Genomic DNA, 23,261 nt, shown 5'->3' with positions numbered 1-23,261 from the left:
TGCTATACCTGTTGGTAAAAGCAGTTTGTGGGTTCAGGATTAGAAAGTCCGAAAATATAGGTAAATAGTAGAATAGAGCTCACTTTTAGAGAAAATAAAATTTAACCTAACACTCAAATAAGATGGAGAAGAACAATTAGATCTTTTTGTTGATTTAAAATACACACACAAACACAAACATCTCTGCCAATTTCTGTATTTCTTTATATTTTAACTTTCATTGGAGTATAGTTGATTTACAATGTTGTGTTAGTTTCTGCTGTACAGCAAAATGAAATCAGTTATACATATGTATACATATATCCACTCTTTTTTAGATTCTTTTCCCATATAGGTCATTACAGAGTATTGAGAAGAGTTCCCTGTGCTATACAGTAGGTCCTTATTAGTTATTCTGCCAATTTCTTTAAACAACTAAAAATGAGCTTCCAAAATTCAACTAAGGTTCGGAGCCTCACACTATCTTACTCAAAATATGAAAGTGAAAGAAGTCACAGCTTTTTACTTCTCTGCCAAAATTAGAAACCAGAATCTCTCCAGTAGGGAGTGCTGCAGTCACACCATACCAGATACACTAGCTTCTCAAATATAAAGAGAAATAGGCAACAGGAGCCACATCAAGCAAAGAGCAACATGAGAGCAGAAACCATAGAGCTACATACATACATCAATGGACACCAATCTAGCTCTTCAGTTCCATGTGAATAATTACACTGTTGCAATAGCCAAGAAAAGAAAAGGAAAAAAAAGGAAATACAAAAGGAAGAAAGAACCTCTAAAAATCAAGTGCTAACAAGAAAAATCAATCAAGAGATGCCAAATACTCCCATACCAAGAACTTGCTCGATGAATTCACAGGGTATACACACTATGTATCACACTAGATGGTACACAGAGCCCTAACATGAGGCATTGAGCTTCTAAGGCCAAAACCCAACCAAAAAAATGCAACCTCTCCTAGGCTTCTGACTGTTCACATACCTGTCCTGTGGGTTGTAGGAACTGATTATGGAACCGGCCATAGCACGAGTGCTTGCGTTGTCACTAATTGCACCAAGACTGGCTGTGTCTTTGGGGAAAATTTCCTTTTGGACATCGGCTTGGACTTCTAACCTGTGTAAAGAGGGGACGTTTAAGTTAATGCAAGACCTGGGTATTCCGAGACAGTCTGCTTCCTGGCACATACCTCTTCCATTATTCTCTTGCAAATTGAGTTGATCTGATCTTCTCCAAATGTCAAATAGCTCAAACAGATGCCCACACATCTTCTCTTAAATTTATCTACTGAAATCGTCCCCTCCTTTCCATCCCCACTGCTACTGTTTAACTTCAGGCCCTCAACAGCTCCCGAGTAGGTAACTGCAATTGGGCTCTCTTTCCAGTAGCCCTAAGTCCAAGTCAAACAACTTCCAGATCAGTGCCAACGTGGACAAAAACCTGATCACTCTACCAGCCCTCTCTTGGCTCCCTCTTGCCAACAGGCATTTAAGGTCTACTGATTTGCCTCCAAGCTCTCTCTCCAGTTCCATCTCTCACCATAGGTCCTAAATCATAATCACACTGAATTTTTTTCTTTCCTTATGTACCTATACACATTTTATACCTCTATGACTTTGCATATGCTAGTCCCTCTCTCTGGAAGTTTCCTTTCTCTATGGAACAAGCTCATACTCAGTCCTTAACAACAAAGGAAGTATCATCTCCCTTCATTCTTCTATCAAACCAGTCACTTCCTGCTAAGTGCTCCCACAGCACCTACCTATTTATTAAATCAATTTATGCATCTCTTTCCCAGTCATCTGTGAGCTCCAAAAAAGGAGAGACCACACCTCATTCATGCTTTACCCTCCATGTCTTGCACATACTAGGAACTTAAACATTTAGCAATCAAATTACCCCCAGCCTACGAGCTTAAAGGACATAATAAGAGTCAACCTCTGACAAGAGCAGCAAACTTTCCCAATGGTGTCTCAGAGGACCCACAGCTTTTCCTTTCTTGACTCCAATATCATTTGGTTGCACACTTAAGTATTTCCTCATAATGGGTTTCACAGTTAAACCCATCTGACTCATTCACTTCCTATAAAAGGCTTTCACAGTACTGGAACAGCTGGACTGCCTAAGTTGCAGTTTCAGCAAGTCAGTCTCCAATTATGTCTGCTTATTTACAGGGGTGTTGGTTTTAAGAAAGCACAACAGTGAATTCTCCAGCATGTGCGGGCAGGATCCCCTAACAAGAGACAACCAGAGTCATGAAACGCAGGCAGGTCAGCAGCAGCCTGCAGCTGCACATTCAATCAACCTCCATCCTGCTGCCTGAGTCTTTGCTCTGCTGCTCCAGCCTTAGATGCCCTTCAAAAATGTGCCATGGCTCAGGAAAATGAGGCAGTGCAATGGAAAGTACATTGAGTCAGAGACCTGGGTCCTAGTTTCAGCTCTGCCATAGAATCACAGTTAGAATTGGAAGAGGCCTTTCACAAAGGCCATCTATCACCTTACGTGGTTCGCAGATGCTAGTCTGTGCAATGGCTATGCTAAAATCACCTGGGGAACCTTTTCAAAACACAGATCCCTAGGAGATTAGGAGAGAATCTGGGAGATTTTAATTTATTAATTCTGGGATAGGGTGCTGACATCTATTTTGAAAAGGCTCCCAGGTAACTGACAAGCACTCAGGTGTGGGATCCAGTCCATCTGCCATCTGTTGCTTGACTCCTTCTAAGAGCCAAATGGCCCTCTGGTCTCACTTTATAAACACTTCCAGGGATAGATGTAATCCATCCCTTCTTTGGACTTTATATAGATTTTTCCTATAGTCTCTATAATGAAACAAAATTAGTTTCCCTCTAGCTTCTGCCAAATCGTCTTAATCTATCTCTTGGCATGAGGCAGAACTCTTAATGCTTTTTTCCAGTTCAAGGCCCTTCAGATATCTGAAGGCAAGCATCTCCCCTACCTCCCTACCTTGTTTTGTACCACCTTTACCCCTCCCCAGGGCTCTCTTCTCCAGTGCGTTCAAATAACTGCTTCTCATGTAACATCTGCTATGCTCCTCTGAATATGTTCTGTTTTTTCTAACTGGTAAAACGACCAACCAAGTCATACCTTTTAAGTCATAAAGCTTTACATATTCTCAACACAAGTTTATAGAATTGATTTACCTTATCTATCAAATGGGAATCAGAATAGGAAGGTTTTAAGGATCACAGCACCAATAAGCCACAAGATATAGTATAAATGCTGTTCAACTAAAAGCCAGTGATAAGCCTAATGGAGGACACAGTCTTGGGAATTCTACAAAAATGCATGCTTCCCCTTCCTGATGGAGGCAGCCTAACGTAGTAGAGGGAGGATCTGAAGTCAAGATTATCCTTTATTGGGACTTCCCTAGTGGTCAGTGGCTAAGACTCTGTGCTCCCAATGCAGGGGGCCCAGGTTCGATCCCTGATCAGGGAACTAGATCCCACATGCATGCCGCAACTAAGAGTTCACATGCTGCAACTAAAGATCCCGTGTTCTGCAGCTAAGACCTGGTGCAGCCAAAATAAATAAATAAATATTTAAAAAAAAAAAAAAAAACAGAGAGATTGGCCAGGAACACAGGATTATTGTGTTTAAAAAAAAAAAAATTATTCTTTATATGGAGCCACTATGGTGCAGTGGGAAAAAACACAGAACTTTTAAGTTGCTTAACCTTTCTAGCCTATTTTCTAATTGTAAAAGTTAAAACAAAACAAAACAAAAAAACACCACTGATGATTAAATCAAAATGATATGCTATATGAGATATGCCTGGCACAGAGAAATGGCTCAATATGATATGTTACTTCTTATAATTCCAACTGGTTCTGTTAGAAATTGCTTACCTGCTGTACTTTCCCTTGCCACTGGAAAGAATGCCGCCACTCAGTGTGCCCCCTGAGAGGGCTGCAAAGCTGGCTGTTTCGCTGTATGGACCTTGCATAACACTGAGTCCATCTGTAGGGCTTCCACTGGTGCTCAATACGCTAGTTAGACCTTCAATGCTACTTTCCCCAATGCTGGGATTCTTGAGGGCTCGCCAGGCATCTGCCACTGGGGATGGAACCAAACATCTCAATTGATGATAGCACAGCATCAAAACAGAGTCTGGCATTTTCCTGCAATGACTCTTCAGAGCAGAGAATATTCATGTAGAAAAATACTCATTTATTCACTTAATGAATAGCTACTACAGGCAGCCACCACATATCTGGTGTTTTAACATATGCTCACATGTAATCTTCCCAGTAACTAGGAACTAATAGCCCCAATTTTAGGTGAGGAAATAAAAGCTTAGAACTAAATGCCTTGTCTGTGGCTAGTCACACAAAACTACAATCTGATTCTAAGTCTCCTATTCTTTCCATTACACTATAGATGTCATCTAATTAAACATGAAAATTTCAAGATACACTTAGGTCGTGTGCTGACTCTAGTAGGAAGTTTGAAAGACCTTTGGGGATCTCTGTGTCCCAGGTTAGTTAATGTGGTAAAGTGAAAACAACATCAAAGTATAAGTCAGAAGACTTGCTATAGTTCCAGCTCTGCAGAAGCTCTTAAACCCATTTAACAGACGTTGAGACAAAGGCTTAACTAAGTTCCCTTTAACTGGGGATAATAACAGCCCTGGCCCTCTCTCTTCAGAGCTGTTGTAAAAGCCAAGTGAAAATAACAACTGTGTAAGTCTTCTGAAAATTATAAAGTACAATGCAGATATAAGACTTTATTATAATTATAATTATGTAATTTACTATTACCAGCATACTTAGAGTTACTTGGCGTCCTACTAGTTTGTACTTTGCCACACAGAGGCAAGTACCAGGGGAATTAACCTAATAACTCTGGGAAAAAGAAATGAAAAGCTAAAAATACTTTACCTCCTATAAAGCTCATTAGCCAATGTAATCCAATGTCAATCTCTCTGTAAAATGTGCTGAATTTTACTGACTTTTATCTTGTGTTCCAAAAATTCAAAGGGAAATTAAAATTCTCCTTTTACCTGTGATTGGGCCATCATCTTCATCAAACTCAATTTTCACTCCCTTTCCATTGGCCGTACTAACTCCACAGCCACCTCCACGACAGAGAGAAATGGGCACAACCCCATAAACATAAGCCAGCATAATAGGGACACCAATACCTGGGAAAGATAAGGAAACATGTCAGCAGGCCATCAGGTTGCAGCTGCCCTGAATTCTCCTTCCCAGGGCTGAACACAGACAAACCACTTTATAAAGGGCCAAGGAAAGACAGAAGATAGCTATGCTAAAGAGGTAGACTGGTCCAACAGAATGATGACTGGACTTGGAATCAGAAAGGCCTGGATTAGAATCCTGTCTCCAATTTACCAGCTGTTATAACCTTGGACATATCTTCCTAGGGTTGCCAATGATCAATGTATGTACAGTGCTCAGCACAGTAAATATATGTTGCTTTCATTTTCCCCCTTCCATTCACTGCTGAAGTGCTAATCCAAGAACCAATCAATAATCAAACATTAAATAAATGACTCCTAGGGTTTAGGATCCCCCCAGAGTGTTAATTCCAAAATCTTGCTGCTGTGGAAGGCAGAATGGCTTAGTTGTTACCCAGACTCTGAAGTCAGACTGCCTTAATTCATGTCCCAGCTAAGTGACCTTGGGCAAATTACTGCACCTTTCTGTTACAACTGGGCTGCTGTGAGGATTAAGTAAATTAATACAGGCAAAACACTCAGACCTGCTCCTGGCACATGGAGAGTCTCAGAAAATATTATATTATTATTATTCTAAAACAGACCCTCATGCCTTCCAAAATACTGTGAGGCATTAAGCAAATCAAAAGTAATTTTGTTTTGTGGGTTCTGTGGCAAATGAAGAAGGAAGAGGAAAGGTGAAAAACTAGGCCTTAAAGTAATATTTTTTAATTCAATCTTTTTAATGTGCCAGATGGAGTTCTAGGCACTAACTTACAAATGAAAGATCCCAAACTCTGATACTTTAGTGTGGCTGATAATAATAATAGTGCCTAATAAACTCCCAAGGTGGGTCTGACATAAAATGTAGGAGCATCCAGGGTGAAACACCTGGCCGGCTGGCTAAACTGCGAGGCCAGAAAGCTAATGGGAGTGGGTCGTGTAAGGGGAGGAGTCATGGTCCTGGCTAGCTTCTTACCAACACTAACTGCAGCAATAACTGGGGATGCAATGACCGACAGAGTCACTCCTCCTGTGATAGCCAAATTCCTCTTATGTTTGGAGGTTTTCCTTCCCTCATACCTGCTATGAATCTAAGAATAAGAAAGAAAATTCAGGTCAGCAGGTTAGGACATCAATCTTTTTGCTAGGGAGAAAAAGGATAAGTGAATATTCCCTTTTAAGTTATCTATATTAAAACATATTCCCCCATGTCAAAGAGACATCTTTCTCACATTTTAATCTAACTCAGACCAGGACGATATAAACTAATACAGAAAAAGTTAATATAAGAAGAGACAAAGTAACTCAGGGGAGTGAAGTAAGCATTTTACCTTTAAGTCACTGAGACAAACCAGGCCCAGGATGTTAATAAGAACTTTCAGATCTCTTGGGGATTTATGAGAATCCATTTAAGAAATTAGTTTTATTTAAGAACCAGCTGGCTTTCAGGCAGCTCTGAAACATAAGCTCCTCCCCATTTCCTTCAAACCTTTACCAACAAACCTGAAGATGGAACATGCACAGAACTCAACATATCTTACCTTCCTGCCAACATAAACAGGAATGCCAATGACCATGGCAGGAATGGCAATGCCAGCAATGAGGGATATCCCCACCGGAGCACCAATCAATGTGCCCAGCTGCCAAAGAATTTTCTTCTTACGGCTCCATGGTTTCTTGCCCCAGAATGTACAGCCAGAGGGGCTACAGAGGAAACATGCTGAAGTTAATGTCAATATTACAAATGCAGCTATTGTCATCAGAGAGCTTGATAAGAGCAAGAGCCTTCTTTTCTATAGGAGTGATTAACAGTTACAAGAGGTTACAAGAAATGAATTTATTACATGAAGGGGAGCAAAGGACAAGGCCAGACTATTAGAGTTCTGGCTCTTTACTTTTTTTTTCTTTTTTCGTAAAGGCAGGCCTCCAGACTTGAAACGAAACCTCTTTTCCATTCTTTTCTGCTGCACTCTGTCCTCTCTAACCCACCAAACTGAACCTACTTCTTTGAGTGATACTACGTGGGATCCTGCATAGTCTATGCACTTGACATCTCATCCATACATACTGTGTCCTGCAGCTAATGAACTCTCTCTGATTTGCATAGTTTTCTTGGCATATGTAGATACTGCAAACCATCTTCCTGGGATAGGATATAAAAAGACTTCATCATACCCTTTATGACAGTTTCATACTCTGAGTTTGGCTACTTTTACACTCAGCCCTTCTGAGTCCAACCACTTTTGTCCACTCCCTTTGTACTGTCTTCTCTACTAGATAAAAGTAATTTTGAAAGTAGGGATCATGTCTTACGCACCCCTGTGTCCCCAATAATTGATATACTGTAAGTAACCAAATGTTTGCTAAATTGGAAATGAAAATGTTTCATCCACACAATGAATGTTAAGTTTGTAAATATTAACTCCTTCAGGACAATATTTTAGTGACTACTATATCCAAGGAACTGTAAAAAGGTATACTGGCCTCAAGACTCTTAATATAGTTTAACAAAATTAGACACGTAAATGAAGTAAAAGTCATGATGACGTTTATAGAACATTTAAAGAATGTCAGTAAAGAAGAATGAGGGGAAGGCATCAGAGATGGAATGGCATTTAAAGTGGCCCTTGAAGGCTGAATAGAACTGAACAGTTGAGATAAAAGGGGGTTGCTGGGGGGTGAGGTGATTATAAAGCATTCCAGGTGAAGGAAAGAACATGAAGAAGTATGGAGGTAAGATAACACAGAAGAGACACAGATAATCTGGGACATAGCATTTATGAAAGCAAAATGGAAAAAGGTATATTGGGGCCAGACTGCAGAAAACCTTAAAAGCCATGCTAGGGAAACTGAACTATATCTGGAAGGTAATGGAAAACAGTCACTGGAAGTTGCTGAGCTGGAGAAAAACATGATTGGAAGGGTGTTTCAGAGGAACTTTTTTACAGCATAAGCTTCCTTATGCTGTAATGAGAGGACAGACAACGATGTTTCTTTGACATCCTTTTCCCTACATCAGTAAGAGAACAAGACTATAAAAACAATAGACACTTTCTCATCTCACCTGAGGTAATGCAAGTCTGAGATCTCCTTCATACAAAGCCAACAGAATTCACAGCCACACACTGCACAGGTCATATGATTACAGCTTCCATCATTCATCTTGATAATGTAAGCACTGCATCGTGGGCATGGCTTGATGTCATCTGCTAAGTGGGGGAGAAAGAATGGGTAGAAAAATATCCCTAGTTAAACCTCGTTTGATTTTATTATTTCTAGGAGTATGCACAAGAAATGAAGAGGCAGTCAAGAATTCTTGACTGAGGATTCCAAATTGTGCAACCCACTTCAGTGGAAGGCTGGCTATGTCTAGACCTCAGGAAATTTCATAAAATGGATCCTGTCTCATACTGAGCTGCCTATCCCCCAATCTGGCATCTTACACAGCACTAGAGCCACACTCTGAGCAAGGAGACTTCCCTAGAGAGAAAGATGGTTCCAAGAAAAATGGAATTTCAGCAGCCAATAGGCTGGCAGAATTAAAAGCACAGTCCTACAGGAAGAATAGTCTGCAGCCTGCATTTGGCTTTAAACTCATTTCTCAGGTACAAGTATCACTGTGATTTGCTGTTAACATAATTCACAGTCCTTTCCCATGATACTTTAAAATTCAAAACCTACAAACAATTGAGTATGCTATATAGCATACACCTGGTAATTTTCACAGCAAGCTAGGAACTATCCTACTACAAAGAGAATTTAGGAGATTATACTGTGCCAGGAAAAAGTGAATGGTAAAATCTTTCCTACTAGCTTCTCTCAAATGACATCAGTGAAATAAAGCACACTTATAAAAGGCAATAAACCCACTGACATTTTAAATGAGGTTCACTCTGACATGTCAAGGTTGGAACTGAATGTGTGATATTCCTCCTTTTAAGATTAATCATTAATCCATACTAATATTATTTCCTTTCCTTAAATCTGTACCCTACTTCCAAAACCAGTGATGTATTTAAAGCTAGTAGGAAAACAGTACAGTTTTAATACTAAACGTCTTTCTGCTCACAGTGAAAGTTCTGAAAAAGCCCCTAGCTAAAGGAACCAACTGCTCTCCAATCTGAGACACATTACTAAGAAGGCAGAAAGTACAGAATTCAGTTTTGCTTTATTCCAATTTCACCTGGGTTGGACAACCTATAAATGGTCAGAGAGAGAAGCTACATACCAAATACAGTGTTGAAAATATTACCAAGTAGTTTCTGCACTTGGGACTTCCCTGGTGGCGCAGTGGTTAAGAATCCCCCTGCCAATTCAGGGGATACAGGTTCAAGCCCTGGTACGGGAAGATCCCACATGCCGCGGAGCAACTAAGCCTGTGCACCACAAATACTGAGCCTGCGCTCTAGAACCCGTGAGCCACAACTACTGAGCCCACGTGCCTAGAGTCTGTGCTCCACAACAAGAGAAGCCACTGAAATGAGAAGGCCGTGCACCGCAACGAAGAGTAGCCCCCGCTCGCCGCAACTAGAGAAAGCCTGAGTGCAGCAACGAAGACCTAATGCAGCCAAAAATAAATAATATAAATAAAAATAAATTTATAAAAACAAACAAACAAAAAACAAATAGTCTCTGCTCTCTAATCCTTGAGTTATACAGGAAGGTAATCTCTCCCAGCTTTGGGCTCACATTATGAAATATCAATAAAGAGACAAATGAGACAATGCCAACTCATACCTGGTCCAGATTCTTGCCCATAACTGAGACCTGAAGTGTGCTTGGTCCGAACTCGCAATGTCTGCGCCCTCTGCTGACGGGCCATATCGCATGTCTGATTTGGATGCCATATTTGCTTGCAGTGGTAACAGAACTCAGTCTGGCAGCCTTCCCTCTCACAGGTCAGCTTTGGGCAGCTGGCACAGCCATAGGCAATAACAGCATACCTGGGTAAGGAAATAGGAAGAGATATAAGTAAGTTAAGACATGCATCAGTCCCAGTGGGGTAACACTGTGTGGTACCCCCACCACTTCATACGATGCAGAGGAAAGAACACACATATAACAAATAACACATGCACACCTAACAAACTTTAAAACATTCTGTGTGAGAAAGTAAATTGTTTCTTGAGATTCTAAAAACTCATATCATTTATCTCCTGAAAAAGTAGGGGAAAATATCATACTTAGCCTGAATTTTTTTTTTTTTTTTTTTTTTTGGCCACACTGCATGGCATGCAGGATCTTAGTTCCTCGATCAGGGTTCAAACCTGTGCCCCCTGCAGTGGAAGTGTGGAGTCTTAACCATTGGACTTCCAGGGAAGTCCAGCCTGAATTTCTAGCATGTATTCAGTCATAGTTTAAGCTGCTTTAGGAGCAGTTTGTCCCAGTAAGTTTCATAAATAAGGGTACAAAACTATTTCCTTTTGATGATTTGATATATTTAGAGAAAATAGAATTTGTTTAAAGGATAGAACATTTGTAAAATAAAGTACAACAGCAAAAACTAAAGTAAGTACACTTTTTTAAAATTGCAGTTTAGTTGATGTACATTATATAAGTTTCAGGTGTACAACACAGTGATTCACAATTTTTAATGGTTATATTCCATTTATAGTTATAAAATATTGGCTATATTCCCTCTGTTGTACTATATATCCTTGTAACTTATTTATTTTATACATAGTAGTTTGTACCTCTTAATCCCCTACCCCTATCCTGTCCCTTACTCCTTCCCTTGCCTCACTGGTAACTGCTAATTTGTTCTCTATTTCTGTGTGTCTGTTTCTTTTTTATTATATTCACTAGCTTGTTTTATTTTTTAGATTCCACATATAAGTGATATCATCCAGTATTTTTTTTTCTCTGTCTGACTTATTTCACTGAGCATAATACCCTCCAGGTTCATCCATGTTGCTGCAAATGGAAAAATATCATTTTTTATGGCTGAGTAGTATTCCATTGTACATATATACCATATCTTTTTAATCCATTCATCTGTTGATGGACATTTAAGGTTGTTTCCATATCTTGGCAATTGTAAATAATGCTGCCATTGGGGTGCATGTATCTTTTCGAATTTGTGTTGGTCTTTTTTTTCTTTTTTCAGATAAATACCCAAGAGTGGAATTGCTGGGTCATAGGGTAGTTTTATTTTTAATTTTTTGAGAAACCTCCATACTGTTTTTCATAATGGCTGTACCAATTTACATTGCCACCAACGGTGTACGAGGGCTCCCTTTTCTCCTCATCCTTGCCAACATTTGTTACTTGTGGACTTTTTGATGATAGCCATTCTGATAGGTGTGAGGTGATGTCTCACTGTGGTTTTAATTTGCATTTCTCTGATGATTAATGATGTTGAGCATCTTTTCATGTGCCTGTTGGCCATCTGTATGTCTTCTTTGGAGAAATGTCTATTCAGGTCTTCTGCCCATTTTTCAATTGGATCATTAAAAAATTTTTTTTGATGTTGATTTGTATGAGCTGCTTATATATTTTGTTTTTTATTTAAAAAAAATTTTTAACATCTTTATTGTAGTATAATTTTATTGTAGTATAACTGCTTTACAATGTTGTGTATGCTTCCCACTAGCTATCTATTTTACATTTGGTAGTGTATATATGTCAGTGCTACTCTTTCACTTCATCCCAGCTTACTCTTCCCCCTCCCCGTGTCCTCCAGTCCATTCTCTACATTTGCATCTTTATTCCGCCTGTCCTGCCCCTAGGTTCATCAGAACCATTTTTTTTGAGATTCCACATATATGTGTTAGCATACAGTATTTGTTTTTCTCTTTCTGACTTACTTAACTCTGTATGACAGACTCTAGATACATCCAGCTCACTACAAATAACTCATTTGCTTTCTTTTTATGGCCTATTAATATTTCATTGTATATATGTTCCTCATCTTCTTTATCCATTCATCTGTCGATGGACACTTAGGTTGTTTCCATGTCCTGGCTATTGTAAACAGTGCTGCAATGAACACTGTGGTACATGTCTGTCTCTCTCTTTTTTTTAATTACCTTTTTTTAAAATTTTAATTTTTTTAACATCTTTATTGGAGTATAATTGCTTTACAATGGTGTGCTAGTTTCTGCTTTATAACAAAGTGAATCAGCTATACATATACATATATCCCGTATCTCTTCCCTCTTGCATCTTCCTCCCACCCTTCCTATCCCACCCCTCTAGGTAGTCACAGAGCACCCAGCTGATCTCCCTGTGCTATGTGGCTGCTTCCCACTAGCTATCTATTTTACATTTGGTAGTATATATAAGTCCATGCCACTCTCTCACTTCGTCCCAGCTTACCCTTCTCCCTCCCTGTGTTCTCAAGTCCATTCTCTACGTCTGCATCTTTATTTCTGTCCTGCCCCTAGGTTCTTCATGACCCTTTTTTTTTTAGATTCCATATATATGTGTTAGCATACGGTATTTGTTTTTCTCTTTCTGGCTTACTTCACTCTGTATGACAGACTCTAGGTACAGCCACCTCACTACAAATAACTCAGTTTCGTTTCTTTTTATGGCCGAGTAATATTCCATTGTATATATGTACCACATCTTCTTTATCCATTCATCTGTCATTGGACATTTAGGTTGCTTCCATGTCCTGGCTATTGTAAACAGTGCTGCAATGAATGTTGTGCTACATGTCTCTTTTTGAATTATGGTTTTCTCAGGGTATATGCCCAGTAGTGGGATTACTAGGTCACATGGTAGTTCTATTTTTAGTTTTTAGTTTTTTTTCTTTTTGGCTGCATTGGGTCATCATTGCTGTGTGTGGGCTTTCTCTAGTTGCGGCGAGCAGGTGCTACTCTTCGTTGCAGTGCGCGGGCTTACTGCGGTGGCTTCTGTTGTTGCAGAGAAGCATGCGGGCTTCAGTAGTTGCGGCATGTGGGCTCAGCAGTTGTGGCTCGCGGGCTCTAGAGTGCAGGCTCAGTAGTTGTGGCGCATGGGCTTAGTTGCTCCGCGGCATGTGGGATCTTCCCGGACCAGGACTCGAATCCGTGTCCCCTGTGTTGGCAGGCGGACTGTTAACCACTGTGCCACCAGGGAAGTCCTGTTTTTAGTTTTTTAAGGAACCTCCATACTGTTCTCCATAGTGGCTGTATCAATTTACATTCCCACCAACAGTGCAAGAGGGCTCCCTTTTCTCCACACCCTCTCCCTGCTTGTATATTCTGGATATTAACCCCTTATCAGTCATATCATTAGCAAATATTTTCCCTCATTCAGTAGTTTGTCTTTTTGCTTTGTCAATGGTTTGCTTTGCTGTGCAAAAGCATTTAAGTTTAATTAGGTCCCATTTAGTTTTGCTTTTATTTCCTCTGCTTTAGGAGACAGATCAAAAAAATATTGCTATGATTTATGTCAAAGAGTGTTCTGCGTATGTTTTCTTTTAGGAGTTTTATGATTTCAATACTTTTTCATTTTTAAGTTTCATAGTGAAGCTGGTCTGATGCCAGACTGAGAGACAATGAACATAGATGGGTTCGTGATCAACTTATATTGAAAGCTCATTTTATCTTTCCAAAAAATTATTTTCCCCAATTTGAATGTATACCTTGAAATCTCTTTTCTTGACAGGTTCCAGAATCAAAGAATACCACTCATCTATCTTATGAATTAACATAGAATATGGCCATATCTCCCCCCAATCCCTTCTGACATATTCTTAGTAAAGATGGACAATTCAGAATCTATCAGCACCAGTATCAACTGCTTCTTATAATTCATGTTTATTTACCAAGAATTACTTTCCTACAAGCAATCCAATATATTTACAGGGCTTCCCTGGTGGCGCAGTGGTTGAGAGTCCACCTGCCGATGCAGGGGACACGGGTTCGTGCCCCGGTCCGGGAAGATCCCACATGCCGCGGAGCGGCTGGGCCCGTGAGCCATGGCCGCTGGGCCTGTGCGTCCGGAGTCTGTGCTCCGCAACGGGAGAGGCCACAACAGTGAGAGGCCTGCGTACCGCAAAAAAAACAAAAAAAAACCCAAAAAAACAATATATTTACAAACTGTTAGCCTTTCTGACTAATTCTAAAAATGTCAACTAAATGCACAGACTAACAAGTAGACACCTGTTTAAAATAATTCTTTTTTTAAAAAAAAAGTAATTTAAACAAACAAATGAAGAATGGAGGACAGCAGTTGTGAAAGTTCAAACAATTTTTAGACAGGTCAATGATTTCAGGCTTAGGTGTTGCCATCGGGGCTTTGTCACCTATTCCATGTTCTACTCCAACAGTCAAAGACCTCAAACAGCTTAAACAAAAGACTAATAACATTTTCTTAGATTTATTCTATGGTTTGTTTGCTTATTTGATTGTGCATTAGATGTTCACGATAGCAGCTTAAGTTCTCAGGTTCATCATAGATTCTGCAAGCTGATTTGAGAATGACACTGAAATTACCAATGACAAGGTATCATCTATGTTACATAATACAGGCTGTATTAAAACTCTTCTCAGAAAGAGCAAAGTGAGAAGAGGTCAATGTATGAATGCAAATGATTCATACCCTGTAGGAGTTCTGAGCAAATTTATCCCACCTAGTTGTAAAATAACTACTAAAGTTAAAAAACGTTTCTCCTGAAGAAAGTGACTTGCTTGCTATTTTGTGTTAAATGAGAAAGGTATTGGATGATCTCAGAAAATTATTAAGTCAACTTCTGACAATACATATTAGATAGACTGCCAGTCAGGAAGCCTTGAGCATTTCATGATCCATTCCTACCTCACATGGTGGGAGTAAATATTTATTAACAGATTCTTCTTTTTTTTCAAAGAACATTTGATAGTATTGACAATGTCAATTTTGGGTGTGGAATTTGGTTCCAAGAAGTAAAATAACCCCAAATACTCAAGACCCCCAGCAACCTATTACCATGACACAGAATTACTCAGGGCACGAGACTTGGCATTCCTGTTTTTGGGTGCCTGGTCTGGGCTCCTTACCCCTGACTCATACTGCATGACACTGAGCTAATTAAAATCTCCAAACAGATTCTATCCCTAAAATGGTAGTATAGGTGCTTGCAGCCTTCGAGTTTTAAAACTAAACATGTTTTAAGTCTAAACATGTTTTGGGACTTCCCTGGTGGCACAGTGGTTAAGAATCCGCCTGCCAATGCAGGGGACACGAGTTTGAGCCCTGGTCTGGGAAGATCCCACATGCCGCAGAGCAACTAAACCCATGTGCCACAACTACTGAGCCTGTGCTCTAGAGCCCGTGAGCCACAACTACTGAGCCCGAGTGCCGCAACTACTGAAGCCCGCGCGCCTAGAGCCCATGCTCCACAAGAGAAGCCACCGCAATGAGAAGCCTGTGCACCGCAACAAAGAGTAGCCCCCTCTCGTCGCAACTAGAGAAAGCCCGTGCACAGCAACGAAGACCCAATGCAGCCAAAAATAAATGAATAAAATAAATAATAAAAAATAAATTTCTATTAAAAAAACCCAAAACTAAACATATTTAAAAACTGCAGTTGAGGACTTCCCTGGTGGTGCAGTGGTTAAGGATCTGCCTGCCAGTGCAGGGGACACGGGTTCGAGCCCTGGTCTGGGAAGATCCCACATGCCGTGGAGCAACTGAGCCTGCGTGCCACAACTACTGAGCCTGCGCGCCACAACTACTGAAGCCCGCATGCCTAGAGCCGTGCTCCGCAACAAGAGAAGCCACCGCAATGAGAAGCCCACACACTGCAACAAAGAGTATCCCCTGCTCGCCGTAGCTGAAGAGAGCTGTGTGCAGCAATGAAGACCCAACACAGCCATAAATAAATAAATAAATTTATTAAAAAAAAACAAACAAACTGCATTTGAGATCTTGTCCCAAAAGTTATGGTATAGATAAACAGCGTGATTTGTCCTACTTCTTGGCCTTTGCATATTCTGTTCCTTTCAGCCTCGAAACGCCCTCTCCTTACTTCTTGTCCTGGCAAATACTTAGCCATTTAAGAACCAGCTCAAATGTCATCCTCTCTATAAAAATCCACTTAACCTCTCCAGGCAGTTGGTTGCCCACTTTGTGTCTGTGCATAATTACTTTACAATACTTAACACATTATATTGTAATTATCTGTTTATATGTATGCTTCCCCAACCAGACTAGAGAAGGAAAAGTATCAACCATCTTTTAATCTCCAGGGTCTAGCACACTGATTCATGCTTAAAATACCTGTGTTGAATGAATGATAGAGACCCTCTCCTGTTTGGGTTTTTTACTTTCCCCAGGTCATTTAGCTCTTCTCCTGGGCCATTACTTTTCCCTAAAGCAATCTTTTAAATTTATCCATGTATCTATTGGCTTTCTTTATGTCAAGTACTACAACTGAATCCTAAAATTCTGTTTAAGCCCCTTTGCGGAGCAAACTCCTAAATTCTGAATAGGGCAATCTTCTACCCCAGGCAGTCAAGAAAAACCCTTCATCCTTGAGACCAAAACTGCCTTGACTATCTTGTTCCCTCTCTTCCATGTCCTACACGGGAGCCTCTCTCCTACTCTGCTTTCTTAGTTGAACAGAGCATTCAGGTCTGCTAATTAGAAGCTAAATGGAAGGTGTAGGAAATTGCATGATGCTAAGAACACAGAAGCATCCTTTCCTCCCCCCATTAAGTTCATACAACTTTTATTAATTTCGTTAATTTCCTATCTTGAGAAACATTATAATGTGTGACAAGCTAGACCACAGCATTACCTTACTCCAGCCCTGGGGGAAAAATTCCCAATAGTATGAATTTGATTATGCTCTAACAAACCCTGGGAGTTAAAGAAATGTGTTCCTATATTATGTCTGTACTTCACCGTTCCAGGCCATATAACCATTTACAAACAGACCCTGAGCATATATAAGGGTGGAAAACATGGGCCAAGTTGTCACAGTGAGCCATACTCTTACTATCTTCCTTTTGACTGCGCTAGTTCAAACCCATGTCATCTCTTGACCAGACAACTGCAAGAGACTGCAGTCTCTTTATTCCCTACTCCAATCCAAATTCCAGTTCCAGAAGTTTATCTTTCATGATGTTACTCTTTTGCTTAAAATCCTTCAACAAAAAAGAAAAAAGTCCTTCAAACTTACACTTCTTTGCATGGCATAGATAGACCTATAAATCTGAATCCAATCTACCTTTTCAGATGGATCTCAATTCACTTCCCAGATCATGTTCCCCATATTGTATATCCAGAGGCTAACCAAACGAGACTCCAGACTTAGTCTTAAATTTTTATACCTCCATGCATTTGCTCATAACATTCTGGTTTAAGACACCTTTTTCTCTACCCTCATCTTTGTTTGTCTGGTATAAATTTCTACTCATATTCTTCAAGCCCTGATCAAATATCACCTCCTCCACGAAGTCTTTATTGACACCATCATGCAAAACCTTTCATCCATCTTCTAAGAACACTTGTATTTTCTTTAGTATATATTACATTGCATTTATAATTATCTTCCTACTTACCTATCTGTCTCCTCTACCAGGCCAAACTCCCTGTCAAGAGGCCCATGTCTAAGTCCTTTTTGTAATACCCAGTACTCACCGAAGTTTCAACACCATATGATTTTGAAAAGTGTCTGTTTAATGATTACTTGTCTGTCCTCTTCTTGCACACCCTCCTCTTATCTGTTTCTCCTCTCAAAAGTGTGTATTCTTTATCCCCCGTATCAAAAATTTAACTATTCATCCCATTCTTCTGGGACCTAATCGAAAGATTTGTTCAGAGTTGTAGAAAAAGTTGGAATATAGATATCCTAGTCTAGAGGAGCTCTCAATTTACTCAGAGCACAAGATTTAGTGTTAAATAAGGACAGTAACAGAAGGCAGGACAGAATAACTATTAAAGGAGTTTAGAGAACTGCAAATAGGGAAAGTTTCAGGTATGCTTTAAAGATGTCATCGAAACAAAACAAAACAAAACATGTTTCCTGGTGATCTCAGTTTATGGAAATTATACCAGACTGAAGATTTGCATACTAGCATTAACAAGATTTACAGTGTATATTAGTATTTTTTAAAGGGTCTAAGGAGCTCAGAAATAGAGTTGCTTTATTTTGTTCAATCCAACATTTCCCAAGCTTATTCAATCATAAAATATTTTTCTTTTCAATAGTAATGCCTATACCTTGGGAAATATTGATGTTGGTGAAAAATAGAAAACAACATCAAAAGATGGTTGGAGACCATAAAGGGTCTTAAATCATAAGGATAGATCATATAAAGAATAAGTTCTTAAAGACATAAGAAGTCATCTTGTAGGTCAGGTATGAGCAGTTTTAAGCAGGGCAATGATATAAAATGTTCCATTTTAGAATGAGTACTCTGGCAAATATGAGAAAGACATATTGGGCTGTAGGATGATGTAAATGGCGAGGGGCGTTGTAGGGGGAATAAAGAGTTATGAAAATGAAGGTACAGAGCTAAATTAAGAAAAGAGGTCCAGGGGACTCCCCTGGTGGTCCAGTGGGTAAGACTCCATGCTCCCAATGCAGGGGGTCCGGGTTCGATCCCTGGTTGGGGAACTAGATCCCACATGCATGCCGTAACTAAGAGTTCGCATGGCGCAACTAAGAGTCTGCATGCCGCAACTAAGAGGTCTGCATGTCGCAGAAGAAACCTGCATGCTGCAACGAAGATCCCACGTGCTGCAACTAAGACCTGGAGCATCCAAAATAAATTTAAGAGGTCTGCATGTCGCAGAAGAAACCTGCATGCTGCAACGAAGATCCCGCGTGCTGCAACTAAGACCTGGAGCATCCAAAATAAATAAACATTGTTTTTAAAAGCTCCCCATCTCCACCTTTAGGGCCTCCCTGGTGGCGCAGTGGTTGAGAGTCCGCCTGCCGATGCAGGGGACACGGGTTCATGCCCCGGTCCGGGAGGATCCCACATGCTGTGGAGCAGCTCCAAAAAAAAAAAAAAAAAAAGCTCCCCATCTCCACCTTTAAAAAATAAATTAATTAATTATATTTTTTAAAAGAAAGAGAGAGAGAAGAGGTTCAGGAAGGCTTCAGAAGGTGAAAATCCTCCCTCACTGACTGAGAAATCTGTCTTGTTCAGGGAGCTTGCTCTTCCCTCATAAAAGTGTTACGAGACAAACAGAAGCTTCCTGTTTATGGGATAATCCAGTCCAGTTATCTAGGACGGCCAATAAGTGATACTACCTTCTGGGGTCAGTTGGGATGGGGGTCTCTGCAGGAGACAGAGGCAGCAATGAGAGGCTGGAGTGGTGGACCTGCACAAAGAATTTAGGTCAAGACAGCCTTATCTCCTGTTCTTCTGTAAAGAAGATCTGCCCCCTGTATGCCAGGAAATATTCTGTAGTCTCCTTTGCTCACCCCTCAGTCTTCTAGAGATTCTGAAGGGGTTTAAAGATAGGCAACAGGGCACTTGAGAGGAAAACATTACATGTTTACATGATTTGGAGGTTTCTGAAAAGACCTTGTGCTTAAGTAGAGACTCTAAGGGGTAGCATATCAACTGTACCATTTATCAGCTGTGAGACACTGGGTCCCACACTTAAACTTTTCTGAACTGGCTTCTCTTTTATAAAATGAGTTTACCACCATCTACCTGTTTGAAACTAAAATGAAATTATTTCTGAATGAAGTTACAGTCTGAAGATTATAAAGGACTATAAAAATGTCAGTTATCTGTATTCTGAGTTAATTTTATCTCATTTGAAAGTATGTTTTAAAGATTACACTTGGTGGGAATTCCCTGGGAATCCAGTGATTAAGACTCGGCACTTTCACTGCCATGGGCCCGGGTTCCATCCCTGGTTTGGGAACTAAGATCCCACAGTCTCGCACAGCAAAAAAAAAAAAAAAAAAAAAAAAAAATTGCACTTGGTAATATTGTACTTAATAATATTAATAATAATGTGAATGTTTTCTCATAGAAATCAGTTCCCTTATTTATGAATAAAATAAAATTGTATTTAAGTATGAAAAAAGAAATATTCAAGATTCTTTTCTCTGTTCCACAAATATTTTATAAACAAATAATGAATCGTTTAACATATAGTGTTATTATCGCGAGTGATCACAGTAAAACTAACGATCAGATCACTTATATGCTCCCCTCACCCTGCCAAATACACATATATACACACAGAGAGCAAAAAGGAACTTGATAAATTTGGCTAGCAGGAACTTAATCTGCAGGCAGTAAAGATGGTCAGGTATGAGAAGACACAATTGGGGTCTTAGGCTTCTCTTCTAGTTCTCATCCATGATTTCTACCTGACCCAGAAGAATAGAACAGTTTGACTAAAACAAAACAAGCTATTTTTCTCATGACATTAAAAAGAGGTGGCAAAACCACTGGCCACATCCCCACCTATTTGGGAAGTGACAGAAATTTAAAGTTACTCCCTGTTTATCTCCCTGTTTATCTAACACCTTCAACTGAATTCTCAAAACACTCTGAAAATATCAATTAGGCCTCTCAAGTAAGGAAAGGATTAGGCCTATTTCAGGTAAGAAAAATAAAGTATGTAATAGCCTGTTAACAATAAGAATCAGAAGAGAAACCAGATTCTAGCATTTTTGGCTCTCTCAACATTGTCCTTAGGCCACACTTGATGAAATGACCCAAACAGTAGCATCCCCAATAATGCTGTTAAGCCTATGCTTTTTAAAAGCTTTTTATGCTTTGCGAGAAAAGAATACTGGCCTTGGTTGGAGTTAAGACCAGTGTTCCAAGCCTGATTCCACCACCCACTAGTTATATGACCCTAAACAAGTCACTCAATTCATTTAAACTTCAGTTTCCTTATCTGTAAAACAAGATCAAATCTATCTTACAATGTTGCAGGGATCAAATTAAATTATGTATGCCTGACACATAGATACTCAGATGCTAGCTTGCTTGCTTTTCCCAGACTTCACCTTCTTTAAACCCACAGATAACACATTTAAAGATTATACTAAAATTGTTAGTTTTTTAACTAATTAAAAAAAACCTCTGGATGGTAGTAATCCAATACTTGGCTAAAATAAGAAATGGCCTAATTTTTTAATAACTTCCAAATCAGTAATGGTTTAGAGTTGTCATCATCAAGATTGTAAATTAATTCCTGTTCATTTTTATTGATGTGAGCAAAGACAGAGATTGACTTCAGAGAAATAAAAACAAAAAGAGAACTTTTCCAGAAATATAATGAGTGATGCCACATTTCTCAGTTAAAATTCAAGGAAATTCACATCTGAAAAAGGAGTTAATATATTATTCCAAAGTTAACCAAGCAGTGTTTTCTTAAGTAAATATTCCTTTGGTTCAGAAAATAGATCAATAGTGTCTGTAAAACTTCAATACCATGTAAATTAACCTCTTAAGGCTAGGAAGATCACCAGATGTCCAGATATAAGCAAACTTTTCCAAGAGCCTAGGAGGTTCTTTCTGATACTTATTAACTGAAAGTGAAAGCGACCTACCATAGTTAAATGCCCCAACCTTTGACCACAACACTTCAAAGTAATTTAGAAACCCCAACTCAGTGAGCTTAAATAACACATCCATCTCTAAACAAGTTTGTCAGAACAGAAAAATAGAAGAAGATAACTCATCTTACTCCCCTAGACACTCTAAGTCGGCTTCTTTTGAAGGAGACAAATAGCAGAATCATGGAAATCTTAAAAGCCTTGATATATAGGCTACAATTAAGAGCCTTTCTTAACTCCTTTGAAAGAAACGAACACTCAGCTTTTTACTAGGAATCCCTAGCATCTTTCTGTCCTCAAAACGTGACACACAAGAATAAAATGATCTGTCCAAGGTCGCAGAGCAGGCAATGGCACAGTCTGACGCCCCTCTTTGCTGCATGCAATCGTTCATGGGATGTACTGACAGTAACACACAATCAGATTTTAAAAGGTAAGGGTCGGGGGTGGGGGGTGGGGGTCGGGGGCGGTGTCCACTGAATGCTCCAGATAGTGAAATCTGGTAGTATTATGTCTCTGCATCTACTGCCTATTTTCTCACTGACCTTAAAAAGTCGGCATACATGGTGCATCGTCAAGAACTCAAGATCAGAGGAGCTGGGAAACACATTTTCTCCTACCATGTCAACCTCTGGGCATCCTTTTCAGTGCCCCGTTGCTTCTCTGGACAAAGAAAGGGTCTGTCCACTCTGCACCCTGCCCAAGACAGCAGTGTAAGAACCACAGGGGGCCCCCCCAAGAGCTTGGCACAGAAGACACACCACAATGCCCAGGGTGCCCCCAGAGCGCTGCCTGGGAGCTGTCCTTTCCCGTTAGTGCCATTTCAGTCACCTGCATTCCAACTTTCAGCAGTGGTGGGCAGAAAGAACAGCCCTCCTCCCGAAACGCTGCAAAGTATGCCCCAGTCAAATGGACACACCCCTCCAAAGCGCTGCCCCCTCAGAATGATATTCTCATTCCATCCTTTGCCAGATATCCCCTCCCCATCCTCATTAAGACATGTCCCCTACCTCTGGACAGAGGGGCATTCACCCGACCAAAAACGGCCTCTCCCTGCCTCCTGACTTGATGGACAGCTCCCTTCTCACCGACTGCTCAGCCCCCACTTCAAGCCCTCGGGCAGTGGTGGGGTGTTGGGTGCGTTTACCCTACTCTTCTGGGCGTGCGGATGGTTAGCGGTTACCGGCTCTCCGCAGTTGCCGCCTGGCCCTCCCTCCCCCTGATCATCCTTCACCTCTCCCTCCACGCTGGGACACACACACACGGTGCGCAAAGGACGGCCCCTGGGGCCGGTCACACGCGGTGACCGGCCCCAGGCCCCAGGTTCCCTCCGCCGCGGCCACCGCCCCCGGGCCACGCCCCCGCTCTCACCCGCAGTCCGGGGCCGGGCACCAGCGGCAGTCGGGGTCCGAAGCCAGGTAGCGGCGCAGCATGAACTCCTCGTACTTGTGCATGAGCGGTGGGTCGGCGAGCAGCAGGCGGATGTCGTGTGGGTTCAGTCGCTCGCTGCACTCGGGGCAGCTGATGGGGACCCGGCTCTCGCTGATCTCCAGGCGCAGGTAGTGGCGGAGGCAGTCCCGGCACGAGCGGTGCGGACAACTGAGGAGG

At 40.7% G+C, this 23,261-nt stretch overlaps 1 protein-coding gene across 3 annotated transcripts in view; it reads right to left on the bottom strand.

Annotated features, from left to right (window-relative positions):
* The window catches only part of RNF19B (ring finger protein 19B), a 29,191-nt gene that overhangs the window by 5,603 nt on the left and 327 nt on the right, over positions 1-23,261 (bottom strand). The window contains exons 2-9 of one of the 3 annotated variants that reach the window (XM_024765278.1): positions 23,025-23,261; positions 9,935-10,140; positions 8,262-8,403; positions 6,739-6,901; positions 6,174-6,288; positions 5,021-5,161; positions 3,867-4,074; positions 982-1,113 (exon numbers count right to left, since the gene is read on the bottom strand). In XM_024765278.1, coding sequence (XP_024621046.1) covers positions 982-1,113; positions 3,867-4,074; positions 5,021-5,161; positions 6,174-6,288; positions 6,739-6,901; positions 8,262-8,403; positions 9,935-10,140; positions 23,025-23,261 — 1,344 coding nt within the window. Of the gene's footprint in view, positions 1-981; positions 1,114-3,866; positions 4,075-5,020; positions 5,162-6,173; positions 6,289-6,738; positions 6,902-8,261; positions 8,407-9,934; positions 10,141-23,024 lie in introns of all 3 variants that reach the window. The other 2 variants (XM_024765276.1, XM_024765277.1) reach the window with 2 other exon arrangements.

This window comes from Neophocaena asiaeorientalis, unplaced genomic scaffold, assembly GCF_003031525.2.
Source record: "Neophocaena asiaeorientalis asiaeorientalis breed wild unplaced genomic scaffold, Neophocaena_asiaeorientalis_V1.1 scaffold409, whole genome shotgun sequence".
NCBI lineage: Eukaryota > Metazoa > Chordata > Mammalia > Artiodactyla > Phocoenidae > Neophocaena > Neophocaena asiaeorientalis.
Note: the sequence above shows the minus strand (reverse complement) of the source record. Positions and strands in the feature narration are given on the sequence as shown.